Genomic DNA, 23,065 nt, shown 5'->3' with positions numbered 1-23,065 from the left:
GATGAGTTGGACTCAGGTAGTCCATGCAACAGGGCCACCACCCTCAAGAAACGTGCATCAGAGCACAAACAGGAAATAGAGATAGAATCATAGAATCATTTTGGTTGGAAGAGACCCTCAAGATCATTGAGTCCAACTATAACCTAAATCTTGCACTAAACTATGTCCCTAAGAGCCTCATCCACATGTCTTTTAAACTCCTCTAGGGACGGTGACTCCATCACTTTCCTGGCCAGCCTGTTCCACTGCTTCGCAACCCTTTCTGTGAAGAAATGTTTCCTAATATCCAATCTGAACCTTCCCTGGCACAACTTGAGGCCATTTCCTCTCGTCTTAGGACTTGATACTTGGGAGAAGAGACCAACACTCTCTATGCTACAACCTCCTTTCAGATAGTTGTAGAGGGCAATAAGGTCTCCTCTCTGTCTCCTTTTCTCCAGGCTAAAATCAGATATGGTTAAAAGAAAGGTTTTGCCTCTCAGCCTATGGCCTGATGTGTCCTGATTGCTGACCTCCAAGGCAGGTTGCTGCCCTCTGTCCAAGAAGTCTCCCCATGGATTGAAACCTGCCTGACATCAAGGTACTCCAAGCTGAGGCTGACAGTCTGTTGGTGCCAGCTGGGGTTGCTTTTCCTCTACGTCTCCATCTTTTTCCCTAACACTTGACTCATCGATCACCCAAGCCTTCCTCTCCACATTACTGTGGTATCTTACGTATCCAACAGTCCCTGAAATGTACAAAGAAGTTGATATGTCTGATGCAGGCCTGAAAATTCTGCAGAATATCACATTTATGAGGATTTAGGCACTTCCAGAATGTAAGCCATTTAGGTTATTATATTGAGTTTCCTCAAGGACCTTGACTTTGGCCCTTACTGCACAAGCATCTATGCAACAGTAGTTAGAGAGGAATTTTTAGTTTCTGGAGTGATTAATTGGTACTTACAACTGTACAGACTACATTTACTTTTTACAACAGGCTTTTGGTTTTGATTTTTTTGTAATATTACTTGCATTACAATAGACTAACACATGATGAGCATTGACGAAGTCAAATGGTGTGCCTGCTAGGGCTCTGAAACCTTCATAGCTTTCAATTGCCCATTATGCTGCTAGGAAAGGGCAAGGATTGAAGAACAGGGCATTGCAATCACAGAAGGAACACCTGTGAATGGCTCAGATGCAGTTCCACAGCATCACTAATATATTCAGGAACAATAGAGAAGTCACAGTAATCAAGCATCCAAGGAATTCTTTCAAGAAAAAGAAACACAAAATGACAGCACAACAGGCCATAAAAGAAAGAATCAGAAAATATGAGAATTGTGATTAAAGTGATTAAAGCATTTGGTCATATTATTGTATTCCTTTGATCACTGTACCTGTAGTTTACCTTATTAATGAACTTACAATTTTATAGAAATAGAAATGAGTGATGGAGTAGAAAGTTACCTGTCAAGTCAGGATAATTTTAGTCATTAACTGGCATCACTGTCTGATCCCAAGAGTTCAAGGATATTCATGTCTAACAAGGAAAGGTGATAGAGAAGAGAAAAAAATGGATGCCATAGGTTAGCTCTAAAATAAGCACATGTTTGTTAGGAATCCACATCCAGCATTTACAAGCTTCATATTACAAGGGCAATAGGCTGGCAAACTAACATGAACTCTGTCACACATCACACCCAGAAGTTTCTTAAAATTCATAAATCAATTTGCAGTGAGGGTGCCTTTCATTAAAGAACTTTAAAGTACAGGTAGATACTCTGTTGAGTGTAAGCAAGTATTATAACACTCTATTTACAGAAGAATTAGGACAAAGAAATGCTTCGAATGAAATCTTAAAGGAGAAGCCTGTGTGTTTTAAGTAGTACATTGCAGGTTTGTCTTTCTAGAAGGTGGAGGAAATTAGTAGCATTAAATAATTATAGGTGGTTTCTGATGCAACAAAACCACCAGTCTTAATACAAAGAAACCAAAAACTTCTCCAAGGCAGCTCCCATTCAAGTGGGCCCATAGGACTTGCTCTGTGTTCTGATAGAGCTACTTGCTCTCTTGTCTCTGAGCCTTTTACTGGGTTTACATTCACTGTGTAATTCACTTTTTTTCCTCCAATTAATAGGATGATTTTTTCCCAATATCCACAGTACCAATGAGAAAGACACACAGACCTATAATGTTACACTGTATGCAGAATGCAGAAAGGTCAATTATAGGATATGTACCTCATAAGAGCAAGCAACAACATCATTTGTACTTAAGGCATGTTGTCATCATATTTAGAACATAATCCAGGCAAAATGCTAACCTGAGTCATACTGTAGGCTGTACTTCTGTACCTCACCTTTGCCCTGTAGCACTTCCACAGTATTTTTTTTAATTGGCTCTTTTTTCACATACTTTAATAATAGTATCAATGATCACCGGGTTAAGTTAATAGAATAAAACTCTAAATATTGCATAAATTGCAATCAATAAGTTTCAATAAAAAGAAAAATTTTATTTGTCTAAAAAACACCACAACAACAAAAACAAGCAAACAAAAACAACAACAAAACCTAACCCCTTTTCACAAAATGAACCTACAATTTATAGCTGAGTAATTTTCCAGGTAACCTACTCTGTGTACTTTAAGTTCACTTTCAAATGAGCTTGTTCACAACAGTATTTAAAACCAGAAGTGGAATAAGTGAGCAGTACTGAAAAGTCAAACCTCAGATCACTGAGCAGTGACTTTCCCAGAGAAAGCCATAAATCACCAGGCCTGTGACCATAACCCACCAGTCTAACAGCCCAAGCAATGGAGTAGGCAACACGGATCTTTAACTGCACAGGCAATGCTAATTGGAGAGGTTCAGTCTGAGCGACGCGAGTTGAAGAGTTAAAAAAGGAGAGACATTTACTGAGTTGGACTACAGGAGGTTTGAGGCTGTCTGGAAGAATGCGAGTTGGCTCCTACCCTGTTCCTTTATTTAGAGCTTCAACTTTTATTGAAGCCTGCTTGTTGCTTAAAAAAATAAGAAAAAAAAACCCAAACCAAACCAAAAAACTTGTCTTCTAATGATTTTTTGTAGCTGTTCATTTAAAATTTCTTTGTAGAAGAGCAGACCTCAGCATCTTGAGGCACAGGGCTAAAATAGAAATCTCCATTGCAGCAAAAAGGTAAGAGTATTGAGCAGTAACACTTACAATAAAAAGTGCTCTTGCTTTTACCTGGGAACTATCAAATGTTAAAAACAGAGACAAGGAAATATTTTGGTTCTGACAAACTGATTTCAACACCTGCCTGAGGTAACTTTTTCCAAGATTTCTAAAATTTCCTGAGCATGGCTTATTTTGAAGTTTAAAAACATGTAGTAGGGACAGATTCTTACAATTCTTGGCTGTTTCAGATCTCTGTAGTGGATATCTCACACATATACAAAACACTGTATATATATAGAAGGTAGTATTGTGCACAAAGAAATACATGAGGTCTTCATTTCAGAGATGCAAACCCTATTTTTTATTCTTTCTTAATATACAGACACAGTCTTTCTTCAGTGAGAAACAGCATAGTAACTCATCCGTAGGCTCCACTGTCTTAAAGATTTTTGGAGGGCGAAAGAGCCAAATGCATTTCAACTCATTTGCAAACTTTTATTTTTTTATTTTTTTTAGACTATCAAAACTGACAGCTGGTGATTTCTCTGCTCATTCAGGAATGATTAAACTACAGGTTTGGCCAAACTAGCACATTTGCTGGAACATTAGGCAATAGCAATGCTCTAATCACATTTTCCTCAGCTTTCAGAGCCTTCCCAATAGCAGAGGATTAGCAATTGATTTTACTGAAACATGGAGCTCTAAATTCAGCAGTACAAATACAAAACAAGGCAGAGAATGAAAGGTGTTAAAGAGGGATAGGGACCTGGAAGCGCTGTTTTAGCGACTTGTAGAGTAGTGCAAGTCAAAATGATAGCTACTGTTGCGTTGGTTTTGGATGTGTAATAGGCTCCATTCAACTTCTGATTGCTCATCCAACTCAAACTCTGTTCCTTCAATAGATTTTTATCTCTAGTTCATTACTGTATCAGAAGGGACAGGCAGCTCAACTCAAACACTAATGGGAATGTGTGAAAGGAGGTCGAAACAAAAGCCAGGACTAGCACAAAGAGAGTTGATGTCGCTCAATATGAAGCAGTAAGTATTTCCAGCTCCTGTATAATCATGGTGTACAAACATAATCTCAGAATGATGCAGCAAATTCTTCCAACTCTTTTACAAACACAGCTGTACAAACACAGGTATAAATACTGACACCTTTATTTGAAGGCCCTGGTCTCCATTTATTAAAAGTTCCTGAGTCAGTAAGCTTTCTTTACTTCAATAAACATTCTTGGCTTGCTTTGACATCTTTGTCTTTTGGCAAGATGATCTCCGATGTGTCATTTAGCACCTTAATATATAGTGGCCATGATCAGATTTTTAGCAAGACCATTTAATCATATTTTATATTTTCTGCAATGGTTTCTGATACACAGTTCAGTTTATATTTATTAAGCTTTTATATTAAGCAAAATACCCATTAACATATCCTAGAAAAGCTATATAGGTGCTACCATCTTCAAAACTAAAAGATACCATAACAAAAGGAACCACCTTAGCTTAATTTAGATTCAATATACGGCTTTTATTCAAGTAAGCATGAGACAGAAAAGCTTTAGTATACACAGTCCAAACATTTTGTCAAAACATTATGTAGTTATTTGAGATTCAGCATCAATTTATGCTACCAAAAGATATTAGAGAGCTCAAAAGAAGATGGCTGTTTCGGTTGTTTTGCTCTTTTGTTTTTAGCAGGTTGCAGCACATAATGTCATTATGCCCACTGGACTGAATTTTAAGAAAGTTAAGACTCTAAGTTAAGACAAGTGTAAGGTGCTACTTCCATCTAGCCATGCTTTGTTTTGTCCTGAAAACTGGCATAGACAACTTATTTTCGCAACTCTTAATGAAATTCCCTCACACTTTATAGAAAAAAATAGCATAGGACTGTATACGCATCCTTTTATACAAAGATTATCAGTAATTCAGATATGATTGGCTAAGTACTGTTCCCAATTATACATTGGCAACTTCTTCACCTAACACATCTGAGCAAAAACTTATGGTGCTGAATTTTTTGCTTATTTTCAATAGAGAATCCAGAGTAAGATTCTGCTTTCAGTTACTTTTATAGTTGTTTTAATACATTCATAAGTGCAAAAACCTTCCAAATTTCAGCTGATACGCAGAAAGAAAATCCACCTCACACCTTTCCTCTTGGCACTCCACTATCAGAACAGTGAAAAACACTTCCTTAACCCAGGGGAAAAAAAATAGTGGAAGGACAATTTATTTATGTCATGAAAATAAGCAGGGAGACAGCTACACACCCAGGTATCATATATTTCAAGCAGCACCTTCCAGTTTTTCTAGTCAGCTTTTAAGTAGGACTATATTTTAAGGACATACTAAAATGCTTAGGGCAAGTTTACTACGTACAAACACGGATTCTCTGTGTGCTGAAGTTACAGTAACCATAACCTTGGTTTGCTGTCTTTTAAACTAATCCAGTTGTCTTCAGTAATGTCTTTGTCTAACCCTGCTTTCAATTATGCTTTAAAACTTCTTTTAACATTAAGTTTCTCAGATTCTGTGCAAAGAAACTGAATATTCATGAGATCTATTGCAAAAAAAAATGATATCCTTAGAAATCCATGACAATATCAAGTCTATTCTTTGCTGGTTTTGAACACCACACATTCGAGAATGCCATCCTAACATCCTATACAATAATCTGAAATGAGTTCTTTTTTCATAAGCACACATCCAGCTGAATATAATTACATTGAAATGTGCTGTCATCTTTCTGAAGAACAGTAATTAGGGATATGAGCCTGGATGTCTTTTATGCTTATGGAAACATTTTTTCTTTCCAGCTAACCATCATTCAAATAGTAAATCATTAAAAGGAAAATGGCAAAGGGTGTGGATAGTGGCTGCCAGCCTTGTGCACCAGCTCCAAACTCTGTAATCTTCCCTTGGAAGAGAAAGTATGATGATGCAAAAGATTACATTCTTCGTGTTCTTTTGGAGAAGAAAACAAATACAGGTAATTCATCTTGTTGTTCATCATTGGTACTACTTAAAGAGAAATCTCACAAGTTTCTCTCTGTTGATCTGGGAAAACAGCTTTATATTAGACTGTGGGGCAAAGAGAGTCAAAGATCATTTAATACAAAAATAGTCCTGTATCTATGATTGTTATCCTAATTCAAATTGACACCTAAGAGTATAGGCATGTAAGTACCTCTTTGTTTGAAACCTTAGAATCATCAGCAGCTTTCTTATTTCTAATCAAACCCATTTTTGATTCTCACATACTGAGGGGGGACTGATTGCCACAAGGAATGAAAAAAATCTCCCATGCTTTATCACTGCTTCATTGCTCTGGAAACATGAATCATTTCTGTTACATACGTGGGTAACAAGTACCTAACGAACAAGAAACTGAAGCTCTTTTTATTTAATGTCTCAATGTGAAACAAACAGTTAAATAGAGTAATTACTACCAACTCTTAGTATTGGTTTTATTATTTTTCAATTAACACTAAAAACGTAACTGGTAGCTTTTGCTGTTTTTTGAGTGATGCATGCCAAACTGTTATATGAAAACGAACCAATATCAATAACATTTTCTTAAGACTTAGGAGAACCAGCTTCGGAGATACAGGAGAAGTTTCTTCAAACCAAACAGCATAGGTGTGACTTTAACTATTATCTCCCAAATTGTATGCGATCTAATCCTAAAGCCCTTATGGCAAAGTTTACTGCTCTCCACCACTAGGGGAAAAATCATAGTGTTAATTAAATAAGCACCTCTTTTTTTTCCTTTCTTCCCCCTCCCTTTTTTTTTTTTTTTTAACCTCAAGTACAGCACATTTCTGTGAATTTCCATCTCAATGAGTAAGCACATTCCAATGAAAACTGTTTTTTTGTTTATCTACTCTTAATTTTGAACTTGTTCAGAAAAATATTTTTAGGTCCTAGCATACATCAGCACTGAAAGAATGCCTGATAAAAATTGTGAAGAAAGAGAAAGCAAAGCAGGACCGAGACACCATTGTTGGCTTAAAAAAGTCCCCCCCTCTTTTCCAAATACTTTGACAATTTTTTTGAGAACTAGTAGATAACACCAAGTCTATTAAAATTATTCCCCTTCCAAGTAGTTATTTTTCTTCCTCCAAGCAATAATATATTTCAGGTTTTGCATTTGTTAACCAATATACTGCATGCAAACCACAGGCATGTTAAGACACAAAGCAACACATTATATTTCGTCAACCTCACTTATGAAGCAGGTTTGTACATATTCCTGCAGCTTGTTATTGCTCACTTTGAAGAAATTCCAAAGGTGTGATTGCTGCTACTCATGCTCAGGAAATAAAAAGTTTTAAAACTGATAATGCTGCACAACTATATAATTTAAACAAAAACTCAGTAAAATATTCTAAAAGATAGGACACAAGACTAGAACAATAACATGTTAGGGCATTATGCAAGATTTACAAACACCTTAGTTACAACCTGGATAAAGTACTACAAGCAAGCTAATAACACACAGCTCATGATTTAATCCCAACAAAATAACCAGAGCTATTTATTTATTTTTTAAACAGATGATATTTGACATACGAAGTTTAATTATAGGGATGTTCCCATTTAGCTGTGCGTAAGTAATAGTGAACACTTTATAAAAGCTTCACGCACAGAAAGAACAGGCCCAGCAGCAGCTCAAAGAGAATGTCTAGGTAACATTTCTCATTTACCATGGTTAACAAATCATTCTTGCAGAACAGGTTATACGTTTGTAATGAAATTCCACGGCCTTCATTATGACATCAAAGAGCTTTCAATGTAGGAAAACACCAGGGCAGATCTGGGTCTAAGAACTGGTTAGTCATTATGACAGTATCTTTCTTTAAAAATTTTTCTTTTTTTTAATGGACAAATATGTATCATACATTAAATAGTACATGTTATACTGACATATAACAATTTATCAGTCTTTTCTAATACTGAATGTATGCCTAAGTCCCTCACCTCCCTCTTTTCCCCATTTGTGTAAAAAAGTTGCAATACGTTTTCCATATTGCAGACCAAAGATTTATTAGATCTTCAACTGAATTCAACACATCCTTTAAATTCTGACTATATCCCTGACAAAAATAAATTCTTCACATGATTTTCACTATACACTTTCAATTCATATTTATGATTTGGAGGAAAGAACGATGAAGTTATGAACCAGAATCATTCGCTTTGGAGTTATTTACAATCTGCTGAAAATTAGATCATGCTTTCTTGTGACTCAGTGTTTATTGATACAAATCAAACTTGCTTATATATCAAACCTTGCTTCTACCATGAAAAAAATCTGTATTAAAATCTATATTCTGCTACTGTACTGACCTTTGGAAAGCATCTATTGTGACAATCCACCAGTACAATATAAAACTTGCAGAAGTTTGGCTATATCTAGCATGTTAAACACTTAGCTTTCTGGAACGTTCAGCTCACACACTTTCAAGTTCATTTAAAAAAACTGAATGCATTTTAAAAAATGAATATATTTTTTAAATGTATTCAGAAATTCTTGGAGTAATAAGAGTAATTAAAAATGACAGAACATAACAGGAAAATAGCATTATTCCTTACCAGACTTGTTATTAACCTGTGACTTTTCCTTCCCACACTTAGGAAAAGAGAAACTTAAACAGATAAAGTGGCCAATTTTTTAAAAATAAAAGCTCTTCCATTAAACAGAAAAAAAAAAGCACATGACTTTAATAATTATCAAAAAAATTACTGTTAACTGTACTTCAAGTTAGATTCTAAGTCTATCTCCTCATTTTTTACTAATACTCACTATAAAACAATGGGTTTAAAAAGTAATTTAAACAAAACTGGAGGAAAATACTTTTTTTTTAAAAAAAAGTATTTGTTATAATCAGAAGTGCAAAACTGTAGCCAAGTAAGGTTTATATGGAACATTGTAGAATCTTTTGGTGATTTATTTTTCCACCATTAATTAGTTAATTTACTATTAATTTCAAAAGAAATAGGCAAAGAGTAATCATAATTGAGCAAGCGCACTATCAAACCTCTGGAGTTTTTTTTCTTTTCTTTTTCCTAATGCTGAAACTGGCAAAGAAAATAAGCATTAAAAATAGAAAATATTGGGGAGGAGGGGGAGAGGGGAAGAAGACCTACTGTAAATGTTTCTATTATCTTTCCAGTAGTTCCTACAGGAGAATCATATACAGCTCATGGACAGACTGCTGAAGTATCTAACATTTATGTATTATAAACATGATACAAACATAAAATGTGTTGTATGAACAGTATTCAAGCACCTAAGCAGCTGAGACTGTTACTTAGCTTCCTTTGATCAGCTCCACCTTCTTTGGTGAAGATAACTGGCTTAAAGACCTTGCTCTATTGAGTTCTTAAAACAGGAATTTTAAAATACTGTTGGAAAACCAGGTAAAAAGTAGCTCACACTCTATCGTCTCGAAATATATGTATATAAAGTTAGAAGACAGCTCTGAAAGTTGCATTTTAGTAGAAAATATGATGTAAGAGTCCCAGAAATTCAGTTATGTGACTATTTGATAATGGATTACATTAGAAATGTTTCTAGAACAGAATAGAGTATCTTCATACTAGCACATTCACAACCTACAGTTGAATAGAATAGTATGAGGAAAAAGATACTGAAACTAGTAGACATCTAAATATAATCTACTTTGGTTTGCTGCCTCTGTCCTAAAGACAGACAACTGAAGAGTATCCCAGCATGGAGAAAGATAGCATATTCATGGATGGGCCACAAGATTAAGAACAAATGCATTGTGTTACAGTAGTCAAATGCTCCAGAAAGGAAAAAAAAAAAAAAAAAAAAGGCTTGGTTTGGGGTTTCTTTTTTTAGTTTGGAAGCGGCATCATGCTCAACATTCTGTAAGCCCACTTGGAACAGCACAGCAAAGTCAATTTCAAAAATATTCACTGTTTTAGGTGCACGCATTTATTAGCTGTCTCAGTAAGGTACTACCTTGGATTACTGAAAAAACAGCTCAAGGTGGTAACCAGACCAATTTAGAAAAATTGTTCATAAAAATCAAACAAATGGTTTGTAGCAGATAACTTAGCTCTACACCTAATATTACAATTTTAACTTAAACTTCTAACAGTTTAACACAGAATGTACTGAACTATTTTAGAGCTGAACAAAACCCATGATTCATTCTAGCAATGTAGTCTCTCTTTTGATAAGTAGGGAGTTTTGACTGACAATCATCTTTCAGATGTATATGCTAGAATTTTAAACTGTGTCGATCAATTATTTTCAAACCTAAAGCATTAAAATCCACTTCTGGGTTTTATTAGTCATTTGTAACTGATGAGTCAAAAAGTGCTTTCTGAGTGGTGGGGATGAAGGGAGGAACATGTTAAAACATTTGTAAAGAGAAAACATTAAAGGAAGAGACTTGAAAACATTATTTTTTGCAAATTCTTTTGAAAAACACTTTACATTGTGCTTTTTTCCCATTGAATTATTTCTAAATATGTAATTACATTTCAGAGACTTTCAGTGGCCTTCTATTAGGAGGACTGGATTAGGCTGTTAATTATTAAGATCCCACATTAACACAGAGTTAGATTTAGAGACTTGGCATTTACTAATATTACCATATTAACAGAGAGTCACTGCTGAAAGATTAAGATTTGAAATCCCAATTAAATTCCCTGGTCTGTTTTCACAAGCAGCTGCCCAGAACCGTCTTAATTTTTGCTGAAAAATGCATAGTGTTAACTACAGAGATGTTCTTTTAATTTTCTGTGGAACAGACAACCCATGGGATTGCAAGTCTATTTTTCAAGGAAGACAATCTGCATTTTCTCTATTAATGTCTCCAGTAACAGAGTCACATGCTGTTAAAAAATTGAATTATACAAATGATTGACAGATATAATATTTTTTCCTCCTTATTCAGTGTTTTTTCTGAATCTCCAAAGACTTAAAGAATGGATAGTTAAACAATCCTTTAATATTGCTCTTGTGTGAATATATGAAATGGAAAAGATGTAAATATTAATTTAAATAAGAATATTATCATTGTTACCTGTGTAATCTAGTAAAACCTATGTGATCTAGGTGTGATAGTTTATTGTATTAGTGATATATTTATTTTGAAGTACTTTATTGTCTCTCATTGAGATTCTCAGTTTTAAAGACAGTTCAATTGTTTCTATACTCACACTGTCCACATTTAAAGATGTTTCATAGCAACTGTGTAGATACATGGAGCCTATAAAATTATAAATTTAGATTATTTACCACCACACAGCAAGTTATTCTAGAACAGCATAAAGGTGCTGAACAGCCTGTTAGTCAATGGGATGCAAAACCATTCAGACGGAAGCAAATTACATTAAAATTCTGTTTCTTACAGCTGTGTTTCAGAGAGTTGACAGGGAAAGGTTATTTTTCTTCGTACAATCTGCACATCAACTTATGTTAAAGTTAAGTATTACTTTAGCTTTTCATACCCAGAGACAACCATGGTTCAAATATTTCAATGAACCAGTTTGCCAGATCTCAACTATGGTGCTGCAGGATCAGACTAATGCTTTTTTTTTTTTCCTGAGAGACCTAAACTGTGGCATAGCCTAAACAGCATCATATAAAAATCAAATATTTCAGCCCACTGCAGCAGACAAAGATATCAGAAATTACACTAACTAGCAGTCTTAATGCCTAAGCTTTAATAATCACAGGCAAATTAACATTTAATTTGTAACGTTTGGAGTTGTATTGTACAAGAGAGAGAGTTCACTGAATCATCGTTTTTCCTGTTCCATTTCCGTAGGCTACACAGGAATTTAGAACTTGCACAACTAGAAGTTTGCTAACATAATGTTATTGACAAACAAGCAATTCATGAAAAAATTACCTTGCAAAAAGATAATAAACTGCAGTAGAAGAAAGATTTGAAGGAACCATATACATCTTATAGTTCTGCTCAAACATATTATTTGGACTAATTGGGAATTATTCTTGTGAATATTGCAGAAGCACTGGTTACATCTAAAACGAGCAAAATGAGTTATTTTCATTATGAGAACTACCCACACAGCCAATCAGTTGCACAGGTCCCAGTAGTTTGTTTCTATGTTTACATTAACAAAGAAGGAAAAAGAGAAAGCCTTCTTCATGAATACACCTTGGCTGGAAAAGAATCAGAGCACCATTATGGCATTCTGGAAAAACAAAGAGCAATTGTTATGCTCAATTAAAATAGTTTTGTCAAGAGAACAAACATATCAACTGTTCTTCAACAGTAACAATTGTGTTTTCCACAAACATTGTGCCATTGCATTAAAATGACTACTTTCTAGGTCACACTATTATCTGCTTTCTCTAGATTTCAATCAAAACTGTCACAATAGGAGCCAAGGAGAAAAGAAGAAACCCTCTGAAAAATAATTTTTTTTTTTCAATCCGAAAAAGATATGCTTTGCATCTATATTTTAATTAACTGGACGTCAGTTGCTCATCCAAAGATTAACTATATGAACAACAGGAGTAGCAGATAGGTTTGTATCTACAGTAAGACATCAGAATACTGAGCATGTTAGGCAACTAACAACATAATTACAAAACAGCCTGAGAGGTCATATAGTAGCCTGAATAAAGATTTTTAACTACAGATTGTTTTATCACTATGTGATATTTTCTGTGTATTTCTGGATGCTAAAATATAGGGAGAGAAAGGAGAATCAAAAAAAGGTTGGAAAAGGGCAGGAGAAACTGAGATGGTAAGAGTTAAATGGTACAATGCAAAAGAAGAGAGACAATGAAAATTAGAGAAAAGGGCGAAAGATGGGAAAAACAAAACCAAACCAGAATAAATTAACAGATGTAATAGGCAAGAGACCAACTGGTTGAAGAAAGCAGACTTTTCAGCCAAGTGGAGTGGTCAAGGGTGTCACCAAGTCATCAGCATACATCTCTGGCCACTGCTGGTTAAAGGTGCCTTTTGTTTTTCTGTCAAGTTACTATGATCATTATATATAGTATTTGGTACTTCATCTGTTTCTCCAAGGCTACAACCACAATGTTCTCATCTAACTTGGGAAAAGTGCTTCCAAAATAAAAGCATTGCAGACATTTGAGATTTTCATTTGACCTTCTCTTGCAAGAGTTCTTAAATCTATCCACCTCACAAAGCTCTTAGATTCCGATACAGAAAATTCTACCAAAAAAAATATTGCAATTGCTACACACCAGACAGATCAGTTTAAAATTCATGTAGTTATCTTTCTCTATACATGAAATAAATTTCTCTCTTAAAATGCAAGCCTGAAAACCCTGTTCCTGTATATGTAGCTCCTGTTCCTCTTATTATAGTTATTTACACAGGTAGTCACACACAAATGAAAAGGATTGCTGAGTCTGGACTCAGTGGTTTTAAATGTGCATGCAGAACTGTAAAGCCAAATTTATCTACAAATGTATAACCTGGTGAGTCACCCTATCACTATGACAGTGATTGCCCACAGTTATACTCTGAGAAGCGCATCCTGCCCACTCTCACCTAGTCGATGCATTTTGCCTAATGTGACAAGACACAAGATTTTTCCCCTTCCATGTTAACTGTCTCCTAGCAAGGAGAGGTTAAAATACATTACAAATAATATTACTGAAAGAGGAATCATGGGATAGCAACCCACAGTTTCTTTACGGTAAGGACTCAGCCAAATCACCTTTGTTTTCGGGAGCAAGCAAGCAAAGGATGAAATAAATACCTAAGCCAGCACAGCCAGTTTATCATTAAATATCCTTAAAAAGTTTCCCACTCTGCAGCTGCCTCCAAATCCTCGTTGCTGTCTCATGCTCTGGCATGCTGTTCTGTCTGAAGAGCTGCATTCGCCTGGACCAGTTCATTTATCCACTTGCAGCACTGCTTTTCCAACAGCTTGTGTGGCCATAATTTGAAGGGCAGCATACAAAGGCATGAGGACAGAAATTCCTTAAGCTGGCACTGTCATTAAAGTTGCAGTGTAATCAAACTATGGCCTAAGTAACTTGCCTAAAACTGCACTCCGCGTCAAAGGAAGATGGCCAGAAACTGAACTTAATGCTCCATTGCATGTCTACACTCTAATTTAAACATGACAGGGCAAATTCACTGTCCAAGGACAAGCACAGGCCAACCTACATCTGTGATCATCAACTCACTGTCCCCAAAGCGGAGTGGCCTTGTCCTGGCTTCAAACGAGCTTGTACAGGCCTGAGCAGAGGAAATAACCCACAGGCTTTTGTGTCTGCTAAATGTCATACCTCATGTATTCTTTCTTGCCTTATGATACATCATCACAGTGATGCAATGATGACTTTTTGAAGTGTTTAAAGTGAATTATCTTCGTTATGTCTTCAAATGGTCATTAAAGCTATCCACAGAAGCACACGTACTGCATGTCGAAGCTAAGGCTCCTGAAGTCTGTGCTACTGCCACTTCTCAGCCTCATGTTCATTGTGGTCACCTTCCAGCTCTTTCTGAAAACGCCTGGGGCTAACCCGGCCGTGAGTGACAGAGGCTCTCAAAGCCACCGCCCACCAGAGACACTGCTCTGTGCAATTGAGCTCCTGCTTCTGGGAAACGACTTGGGAAACGAAACTGGTGTTGGAGCTCAGCCGCACTAGTTCACACCAAGGGTCTGCACTGAGGCATTCTTCTTTTCTAAAGGGAAGAAGTTAGAACAACTGCCAGTGCTATGAAAACTTTTCATTTCTTCTTACCAGCATAGTGCATCATATTGTGACAAAACCTCAAGCCTACAAACACTCTTTTAAAACAACTGGGATGATAGAATAGTATGTTATTTGAATGAGAGCATTACAAGCTTTGTTATTTTATGATCTACTTCCATTATAACTCTTTCCAAGCCTCCACTGCACCTCAACATGAGCAACAGTCTTACTTGAAGATCATCATGTCTTTAGCCCTCATTGAGAACCTCATTCCCCTACGAGCCTTGCTGCACGTTTCTAGCCAAGCTTGCACCTTTTGGATGCAACAGGTAAGGATGTCAGTATGAAAAATTCCTTCCACCTCATAACCATTATTTACAAAACTAAAAGGCCTGCAACGTCTTTGTTTAAGCCATAGATAATCGCTCTCCATTAGCTAACACGCAACACCTGCCTTTGATTAATTTTCCATACACAGCTTGAGCCTTTGCAAAGCTAAGCAAGAAACTCAAGGCCCTATTTCTAACATGTCTTAGCATTTAGCTTTCTGACAACTGAAGCTGACACAGAGTTACAGCCCAGTGAAAGAACCCCAGGCTTCTGCATTATGCTTGAATTCCAGGTACTCTCCAGAAACTAAAACTCAAGATTCACAGGAACGCACTGACAGCTTTCTGCTTAAAGACAGACCACTTAAATTATAACAACACATGATGCAAAGCACTAGAAATTCTTCTATTTTAAATCATGACAATGTGATACAAGAAGCTCCCAGCTACTTAAAGATCTGTTCCAAAGAGTATTTTTCATTTTGTGTTACATCTGTCTGTCAGAGGCACTCAACACAGAACAATACTTCTATTTACCTTTTCGAAAATACTGCCTCTTCTCCTTCAACTTAGCTTGAAAGCCTTTTTACACTTCCTACTTCACTGTAGGATCAAGTAAATCTTAAAAAGTTAACATCACAATATAGTGAATCATCTCTTGCAACCTCAACCTCTTGCATCTCAAGCATTTGGGATGTGATTGAAGCATCTTGGGATTTCATAAATAAGCCATGAAGAATAAAAATATATGCATTCCTTCTGCATTTTTTTAAGTATATTTTTAAAAGACGGGCAAGGGAAAGGGGGAAGATATGTACCACAGTATTACCATCTCAAGGCTTAACTCAATTCTCAAGCGCCTTTATTTGCATAAAGCATAATTTTACATGAAGGCACAGCGTAATTTATTTTCTCCACTGAGACTCAAACACAGCTATTAAATGATAAATCTGGTGAAGGCAATCAATCTATTTCTTCGGCTGCAGAGCAACTAATCCATTGCCAAGGTCTTGTCTGGCCCAAAAAGTATTTCTCCCATTTTCTGTATACTAGGAAATATCCTCAAATTTAATTTTCATAATGACTGAGAAGAAGGAAGCCTTAGTTTTCTTCCACTCTATGTAAAAGGAGATATCTTACTTTAAAGAGGAATTATGTTCCTAGAAAATTCAAATTTCTATACGACCACCTACATGCCTTCCCCTACTTGAGATGCAGTCTACCATAGGAACACCTTTTTTCTATAATTCCTCCTCTAACAAATGCTTAGAGACAGAAAAGTTATCCTGATACTTGAAGATGTAAATGTTTGTTGACAAAAAGAATCTCCAAAAATCTCTTACAAAAACGCTCTGATATTTTGGTAGCTTCTAACGGATATCCTTTTTTTTCAGAGTCTGCTTTTAGAAAATGTTATTCAATAAATTTTAACATAGACCCGAGGATAATAGTGACTTGTGTGATCCTGCAAGAAGTGCTAAGCAGAAGCAGCTCACCTGGCTCCATGTGCAAAGGTAAGATCAAAAAGGACATTTTACAAAAGCAAAGAAGAAATAAACAAAATTAGCCAGTGGCCACCCAAAACACCAGTCTGCATTTCAAATTTTAATGTACAATGTACTGTCAGGATAGACAGAAATTCTTTTAGAGAAGCATACTAAGAAAAAAAAAAAGATCAGCTAAAAAGTTACAGCCAGTTCTAAGTAAAAATGACTCGATGATAAAAGAAAAAAAAAATACTTTGGGAGGGGATTAAAAACTTCGGTACTGGTATTTTTGTTTTAATACTAAGTCACTTAAAGTTTTGTTGGTTTTTTTGGTTTTTTGTTGTTTTTTTTTTTTTTTTACAGTCTATTCGCAGTACACTGCTTTGAATTAAAAGTCAGTTCAGGTAAAAAGAATGAAATTGAAGTGACTGTTGCATTTTTTTCCTTATTAAAAAAAAAACCCCACAACAACCAAAAAACCAACTTTTTTAAGATGAAAATACAAATCCTACATTATCGATTAGATCTCAAATTCCTGAAAACATTAAGACTACAAGTTGCCACCTTTAAATATATTCTAAGTTATCATTCCTTTAAAGTAGCGGTGTAGCAACCTAAGCAGAAAGCAAGTTGGCTTTTGGTTTTTGTTTCAAACAAATGATGATCATTAAAGTATTTTATTTTGAGTGACCTGGAGTCTTATGTTTCTGCTGAGAAACAGCAAAAGTATCTATAAGTAATCTTGATTGGTTAGTAATGCTACTGCCTGTGTCAGGCAAAGTTACCCAGCCAAAGGCTCTCTCTGTAAAGTAAATAGATGAACGATTTCTTTTGGAAGGACTTAAACTCCCACCAGCTATGCATATATGGTAAATGTAGCTTATCAATATCAAAAGGTAAGACACAGATGAGAACACATGGCCCTGCTCCATTCCTTTCTCCCATTCCCATCTCTCCTGTCTATGCATTTTCATTCCCTTTGTGCATCAGCCTTAGTGCTTACCAAAATTTCAACCTTTGAACTCAAGACAGCCTAAAATCACCCATCATTTTAGTCAGGACAGTCATTAAGCCAGCTGAAGACTAAGCCAACCTAGCAACAGGGGCTGCTGAGTACTAGAAGCGATGCAGTGCAAGGGAAGTGACAGAAGCGTACAAGAGAAAAGCAACACCATCTTCAGCACAAATAAGCTGTCTAGTTATACACTCGTTTAGTGACATTTTCTCTCTTCTCCAATCTAAACTTATAGGGAAACTGAGCTACAAAGCAATACTATTCCTTTCAGAATTGCCTTAAAGGTTTCCTTGCTCTTCTTCAAAGAACCTTCTAGATCTTACAGGTTTTATTGTTAAAAACCACAATACTCCATTCAAAAATGATGTAAAATACTTATAGCCAGTTCATCCTTGCTAAACAACTTCAAACATTTCTATGCTCCTTGGTATATAATCAGAAGGAAACTTGCTAGCAACAGGGAAGTTCACATCAGCTGCTAAATGGTGCTTTACGTCAGTAGATTGAAATACAGGTGACTAGCAGTAATCCTTTAAAATGCTTAAAACTTCAGAAACCAGATAAAAAAAAATATTTTGGGAATGCCCTACACTGCCTAGGCAGACTATGAAAACCTTCTGAGCTAAAGAGGTCAACAAAGCATTCAAAACAACATTGTCAAAATTGTCTTTCTTGGTTACAGCAATATAACATGCAACAGCTTCCTATGATTCAATCTGTTAGCAATGTAGTCAGCCATGAGAACAAAACAGCAGGAAGCTGCTTTGCTCCCTGAGATCTGAGAGCCAGAACCACTCTGTCACAGTATAATACAACCTGAGACACCTGTAGTCTCATGAGGTTTTACCAGCTTAAGGAAAGTACATACTGGTTTTGTACCCTTTTCATCGACTTGAGCTTTTGTCTGTCATCAGAACAAGTCTCCACCCTCCCACCCCTCCAAGTGCAACCACTCCTTCAAACACGCTGACAAAAAAAAGAACAGGTAAATTAGTTCTGGGCCAGAACAGAGCAAGCTAAACCTTTCACTTAAACGCTTCATGAAAATTAATCGCACCTGTGCTGCCTTCAACACATCAGATCTACCAGAGTGCCATCGTTCCATCCTTTATGCAGTGAGCACCACAGTGTGGACAGTATTAGTTCAAGCAGCCTAAGTAAATAACAAAGCAGTAAGAGATTCTGCAGGTCCCAGTGTCAAGGCTACTCAAAATTAAATCCTTCCAGAAGGAGATGTATACTAAGACAGTCACCCTTAGGCTTCCCTTTGCTACTGAAACTCTTGTAAGAATCTGAGAGTGTGCTAATGGAATGAACTGGTATTTTATATTTTCTTTTTCAGAAATGCATTTGTTTTATACTTCTAGGATGTTCACTAAATAAAAGACACATAAATATTAACTCCTACATCTAGAGAATATTTTCAAAATACCAAAGAGAAGTTATCAGACAGGATTAACTCATTTGTCGTTTTAAAAACTACCAGTACTGCGTTACTGAGGTCCAAAAGTATGCTTGCAATTATTGTCCCAGGAAACACGGCCTCCTACACAACGTGTACTATCTAAGCTTAACAGTGTAAAGCAAGCAAAGGAAACAAGCTCTTTTAAATGTTTTTATTACAGAAAAACAAAAGGCTTACACTTGACTTAAAAAAGCAGCGTTATTTTGTGAATTCAAAGTTATTACAGCGAAGTTGCTTTAAGAAACCTTTAGAGACTGAAGAAAATAATAAAATGCCAGATCCCCTCTCAGACAGCATTCTAGATTTACTTGCACGACCACAGCAAACGCCTTAATTTCACATCACTTCTGACACCCCGTATATGACTTGTATGTTTTTCTTCTCCCTGTGTCTTGTTGAATACAGCTGGGAGAAGGATTTGGTGAAAATGGCAGTATATTTCAAGTTTAATTTTCAATCGTTCAGTACACATCTGATTGATATCACAGTTCAGAAGTGACTGAGACACATGCTTTCCTCCTAACTCGAGCAGTGAAATGTTAGTTTTAGCAGATCCTAGTTCCACTTGTTTTTTTACACAGTATTGATCACATTAAGGTCCGTATCTCAGATTTCTCAGTAACTTACTTGGCTACTTCTGATTATAAACAAAAAAATTAAAAAAATGAAAGCTCATAGTTGAAAGAATTCCAGTGACCACTTCAGTTCTTTTATTAAGTCAAAAGTTGCAGGTTTCCAGCCTGAGCCAAAATTAAATATGTAATTGATCTGTATTTTAAATCTTAAGAAATAAATCAAGAAAACATTACTGCCTTAAGAGTCCTACATTTTGACTATGTCCAAAGAAATTTACAGGCTTGTCATTAAGTGATTAATTTTTTTTAATACAACTTACGAGCTCTACACCATGTTAAAAATTTTATCTAAGCACATTGTTAAGCATCTCACTCTTCAAACATATGCTAAAACTACACTCCAAAGATTCTGCCAAAAAAAAAAAAAAAAAAAAGGTAAAAAGCAAGAAAACTCAAGTCACCATTTACAACTGGCTATAATTACGAAAAATGAAAAAAAGGCAATTCATAGAAGGAAAAAAAAAAAACACAAAAAGAGGATACAAAAAAAAAGTATGAGACACCTGCTACTCAGCATTCTATGAATTCTTCTTTTTTTCTTGTCCTCCTGAAAAAGGTTGGACTCAAAATCAGACATGGAAACTTTCCTGGAAAAAACTTCCTAATCTCCTTAGACATCATTTATATGATTTGGTAACAACGATCTTTGAAGTCAGGCATTTACTCACTGTACTCTGCACTGCAACATGAAGCCAGCCGTTATCAAGCTACTTAAACAGAAGAAACAAGTTTCTTTCCTACAAGGAAAAAGGATGCAATTCGTTTTCCCTGCTTATGATTTATATCATCATCAGGTTTACTCAAACATGGAACGTGCCTATTTAAGCCAACCCATGTTTTTTATTTAAATTCCTTAATTTAGTGCTATAGCATAGTAACTTCTTAAGTGATTAAGCTCTCTTATAAGGAGGACATTATAATCCATATTATACAGTAATATAGCCTTAAAAAAAAAAAAAACACATAAAAAACCACCAAAAACCCAGCATGAATACTAAGAGGAAGAGTAATATAAGTTTTGTTTCTCTGGTACTCTCCATGACAATGCCAAAGGCTGTTTTATAGCTTATCCTTGAAGACTTTAACCCTGGACAGAAATTAGTCCTTTTCACAGTCGCAGGGTTGTATTAAAACTGACTTTTATGATTAAATACTTAACTAAAATGCATTATCCTGACCAATCTCTACGAATGTTAATATTACTCTGAAGGAGGGAGTTAATGAGCGTATGTAACAGTCTCAAACAAAACTATCAACATCAACTGCTTCAAAGATATATAACAATCTGAATTAAACACTGTAAACCAAATTTACACCATTCAAAAAGTTTGTCATTAGAAGGTTATGCAAAATAGTCAGGGGCTGTTTTCATTTAAGTCTTCCTTTATCAAGTTGAAGTGTGGATTCAGAAAACTTAAAACATCATTTGCACTATTAGTTTGTGTAAGCATTCATACAAAAAAAAATTAAACAGGCAATCATGTTCTAAAAGTTTTTCTAATACAGTTTTCCAGCATTTTTTAGCTGCCAAAGCACTAATAAAAACTTATTTTAGTATATAACTCCCACATCTTATATCAAGTAAACATTCCTGACTGCCAATAATTATATTATTACATGGTACAACAGTTCTCTAATTCCTAAAAATTCACTTTTAACTTAAGAAAATAGAAAAGTTTGGGGTTCTTTTTTCCAAAATAATGTGCAACAGGTAGAAAACATGACTTCCCAGAAACCTCTAAATTGTCTTTAGCTATCAAGCTCTGCAAGACATTACAGATCTCAATCATTCTAGGTTTTCAGCCTTAATTTTATGTGAATGAGTGTTTAGCTGGACTATATTAGGAGCATATACAATAAGGCCAAGCAACATTATCTCACTGTTCTGGAAATTCAAAACTCTTCAAAAAAAATGGTGTAGAATTGTACCTGCAAATTCCTTCAGTTTAAATTGGTCTTTGTTAATCTATTAAAGACAATTTAGAGAACATCCATATTTTTTTCCTGTCAATTTCTGAGAAAATTTGAATACATGCAAGTCAAAACTACCATAATGCAGACAAAATGGTCCTCTTTCATGAAGATCATCAGTAAATGACTACCTTCAATAAATATAAGTCTATTTGGAAATTCTAGAGAATAATTTTGCTAAACAAGTTAGTCTTTTTTCTTTTCCATTATGTCTTTCTGTTTAAGCTCTCCATCTGAAAGTTCTGTATATTTTCCATTCTTTTCGTCCTCTTGTTCCTCCTCACTGCCTTCATCCGTGAGCTCCCGATCACCGTTTTCCTTTTCAGCTGCCTCATGTTCATCTACCCCTCCATCTGCATCCGCTGTGCAGATTCCATAGCACATAATGCTGATGACCCCCAGGGGCAACCCAAAGAGAAAGCATCCCAGCAGTGGTGAACTCTTGAACACAGACTGTTGAAACACAAATTTGAGGTAAAAAAATACTTTCAGTGAATATACAAATTACTGCCTTATTTCTCTTATTACTCTATTTATTCAGAGACATCCAAAGTGTTTTGTTTTGTTCCTTTTTTTTTTGTTTCTTTGTATTGTTTTGTTTTGACCAGAAAGGAGGAAGAGTCCTCATTTTAACCACTCCTACTAGAAGTTAATTTAAAAAGTCTTAGAACGTCAAATATTGCAATGTTGCATTGGGATGGCTAATGTTAACATGTCAACTGTACATCCTGTTAACTGAAGCTTGAGAAACAATTGTTCTAATAGTGTTAACACTTGAAGCAAACACTTTCATCACTTACTTGTGTCTCATTCTCAGAGATCAAATTGAGACTGAGGGATCTGCAGAAACATTTTGTTATTAGCCAGCTTCCTACTGAAGAGTAATTTAATGGCAGAGGAGGAAGGACTTTTGGTTTCAGAAACTGACAGCTAAAAATTGCACATTCACTGAAGTCTGGAAGCCACTCGTACATAAACATGTGAGTTTCAATTTAAATTCACAGCACAGGTTTTTTGCTTGCGTAGGATAAGAAATGGATTTGTGTACATCTTCCCAACAAAATCCTGTTAAGCGTAATTAACCTATAAGATGATAAATGTATTTGTTTTAAAACTACACCAAGTGTAGTATTTAATCCCCTTATGCCCCAATTAATCAGGCTGAAACCACAACATTTCTCAGAATGTGAAAGTGCTATCAATCTCAGTGAAAGGATGTCAAAAGGGTCAAGGAAAAGATTTTCAATTCTCCCTGTTCTGTTCCTTAAAATACATGCCAGACCAATACAGAAAAGGAGTGAAAAAATGAAGAAACTAATGTA

The 23,065-nt window shown here is 35.6% G+C and overlaps 1 protein-coding gene across 2 annotated transcripts in view; it reads right to left on the bottom strand.

Moving 5' to 3' along the window:
* Positions 1 to 19,321: 19,321 nt before the first annotated feature.
* Positions 19,322 to 23,065, bottom strand: part of TMX3 (thioredoxin related transmembrane protein 3) — a 29,576-nt gene continuing 25,832 nt past the window's right edge. For both annotated transcript variants that reach the window (XM_065628139.1, XM_065628140.1), the window contains one exon: positions 19,322 to 22,196. In XM_065628139.1, coding sequence (XP_065484211.1) covers positions 21,930 to 22,196 — 267 coding nt within the window. In that variant the 3' untranslated portion in view covers positions 19,322 to 21,929. The remainder of the gene's footprint in view (positions 22,197 to 23,065) is intronic.

The sequence above is a fragment of the Caloenas nicobarica genome, chromosome 2 (assembly GCF_036013445.1).
Source record: "Caloenas nicobarica isolate bCalNic1 chromosome 2, bCalNic1.hap1, whole genome shotgun sequence".
In the NCBI taxonomy this organism is placed as follows: Eukaryota; Metazoa; Chordata; class Aves; order Columbiformes; family Columbidae; genus Caloenas; species Caloenas nicobarica.
The sequence above is the reverse complement of the archived record's forward strand: the minus strand, read 5'-3'. Positions and strand labels throughout refer to the sequence as shown.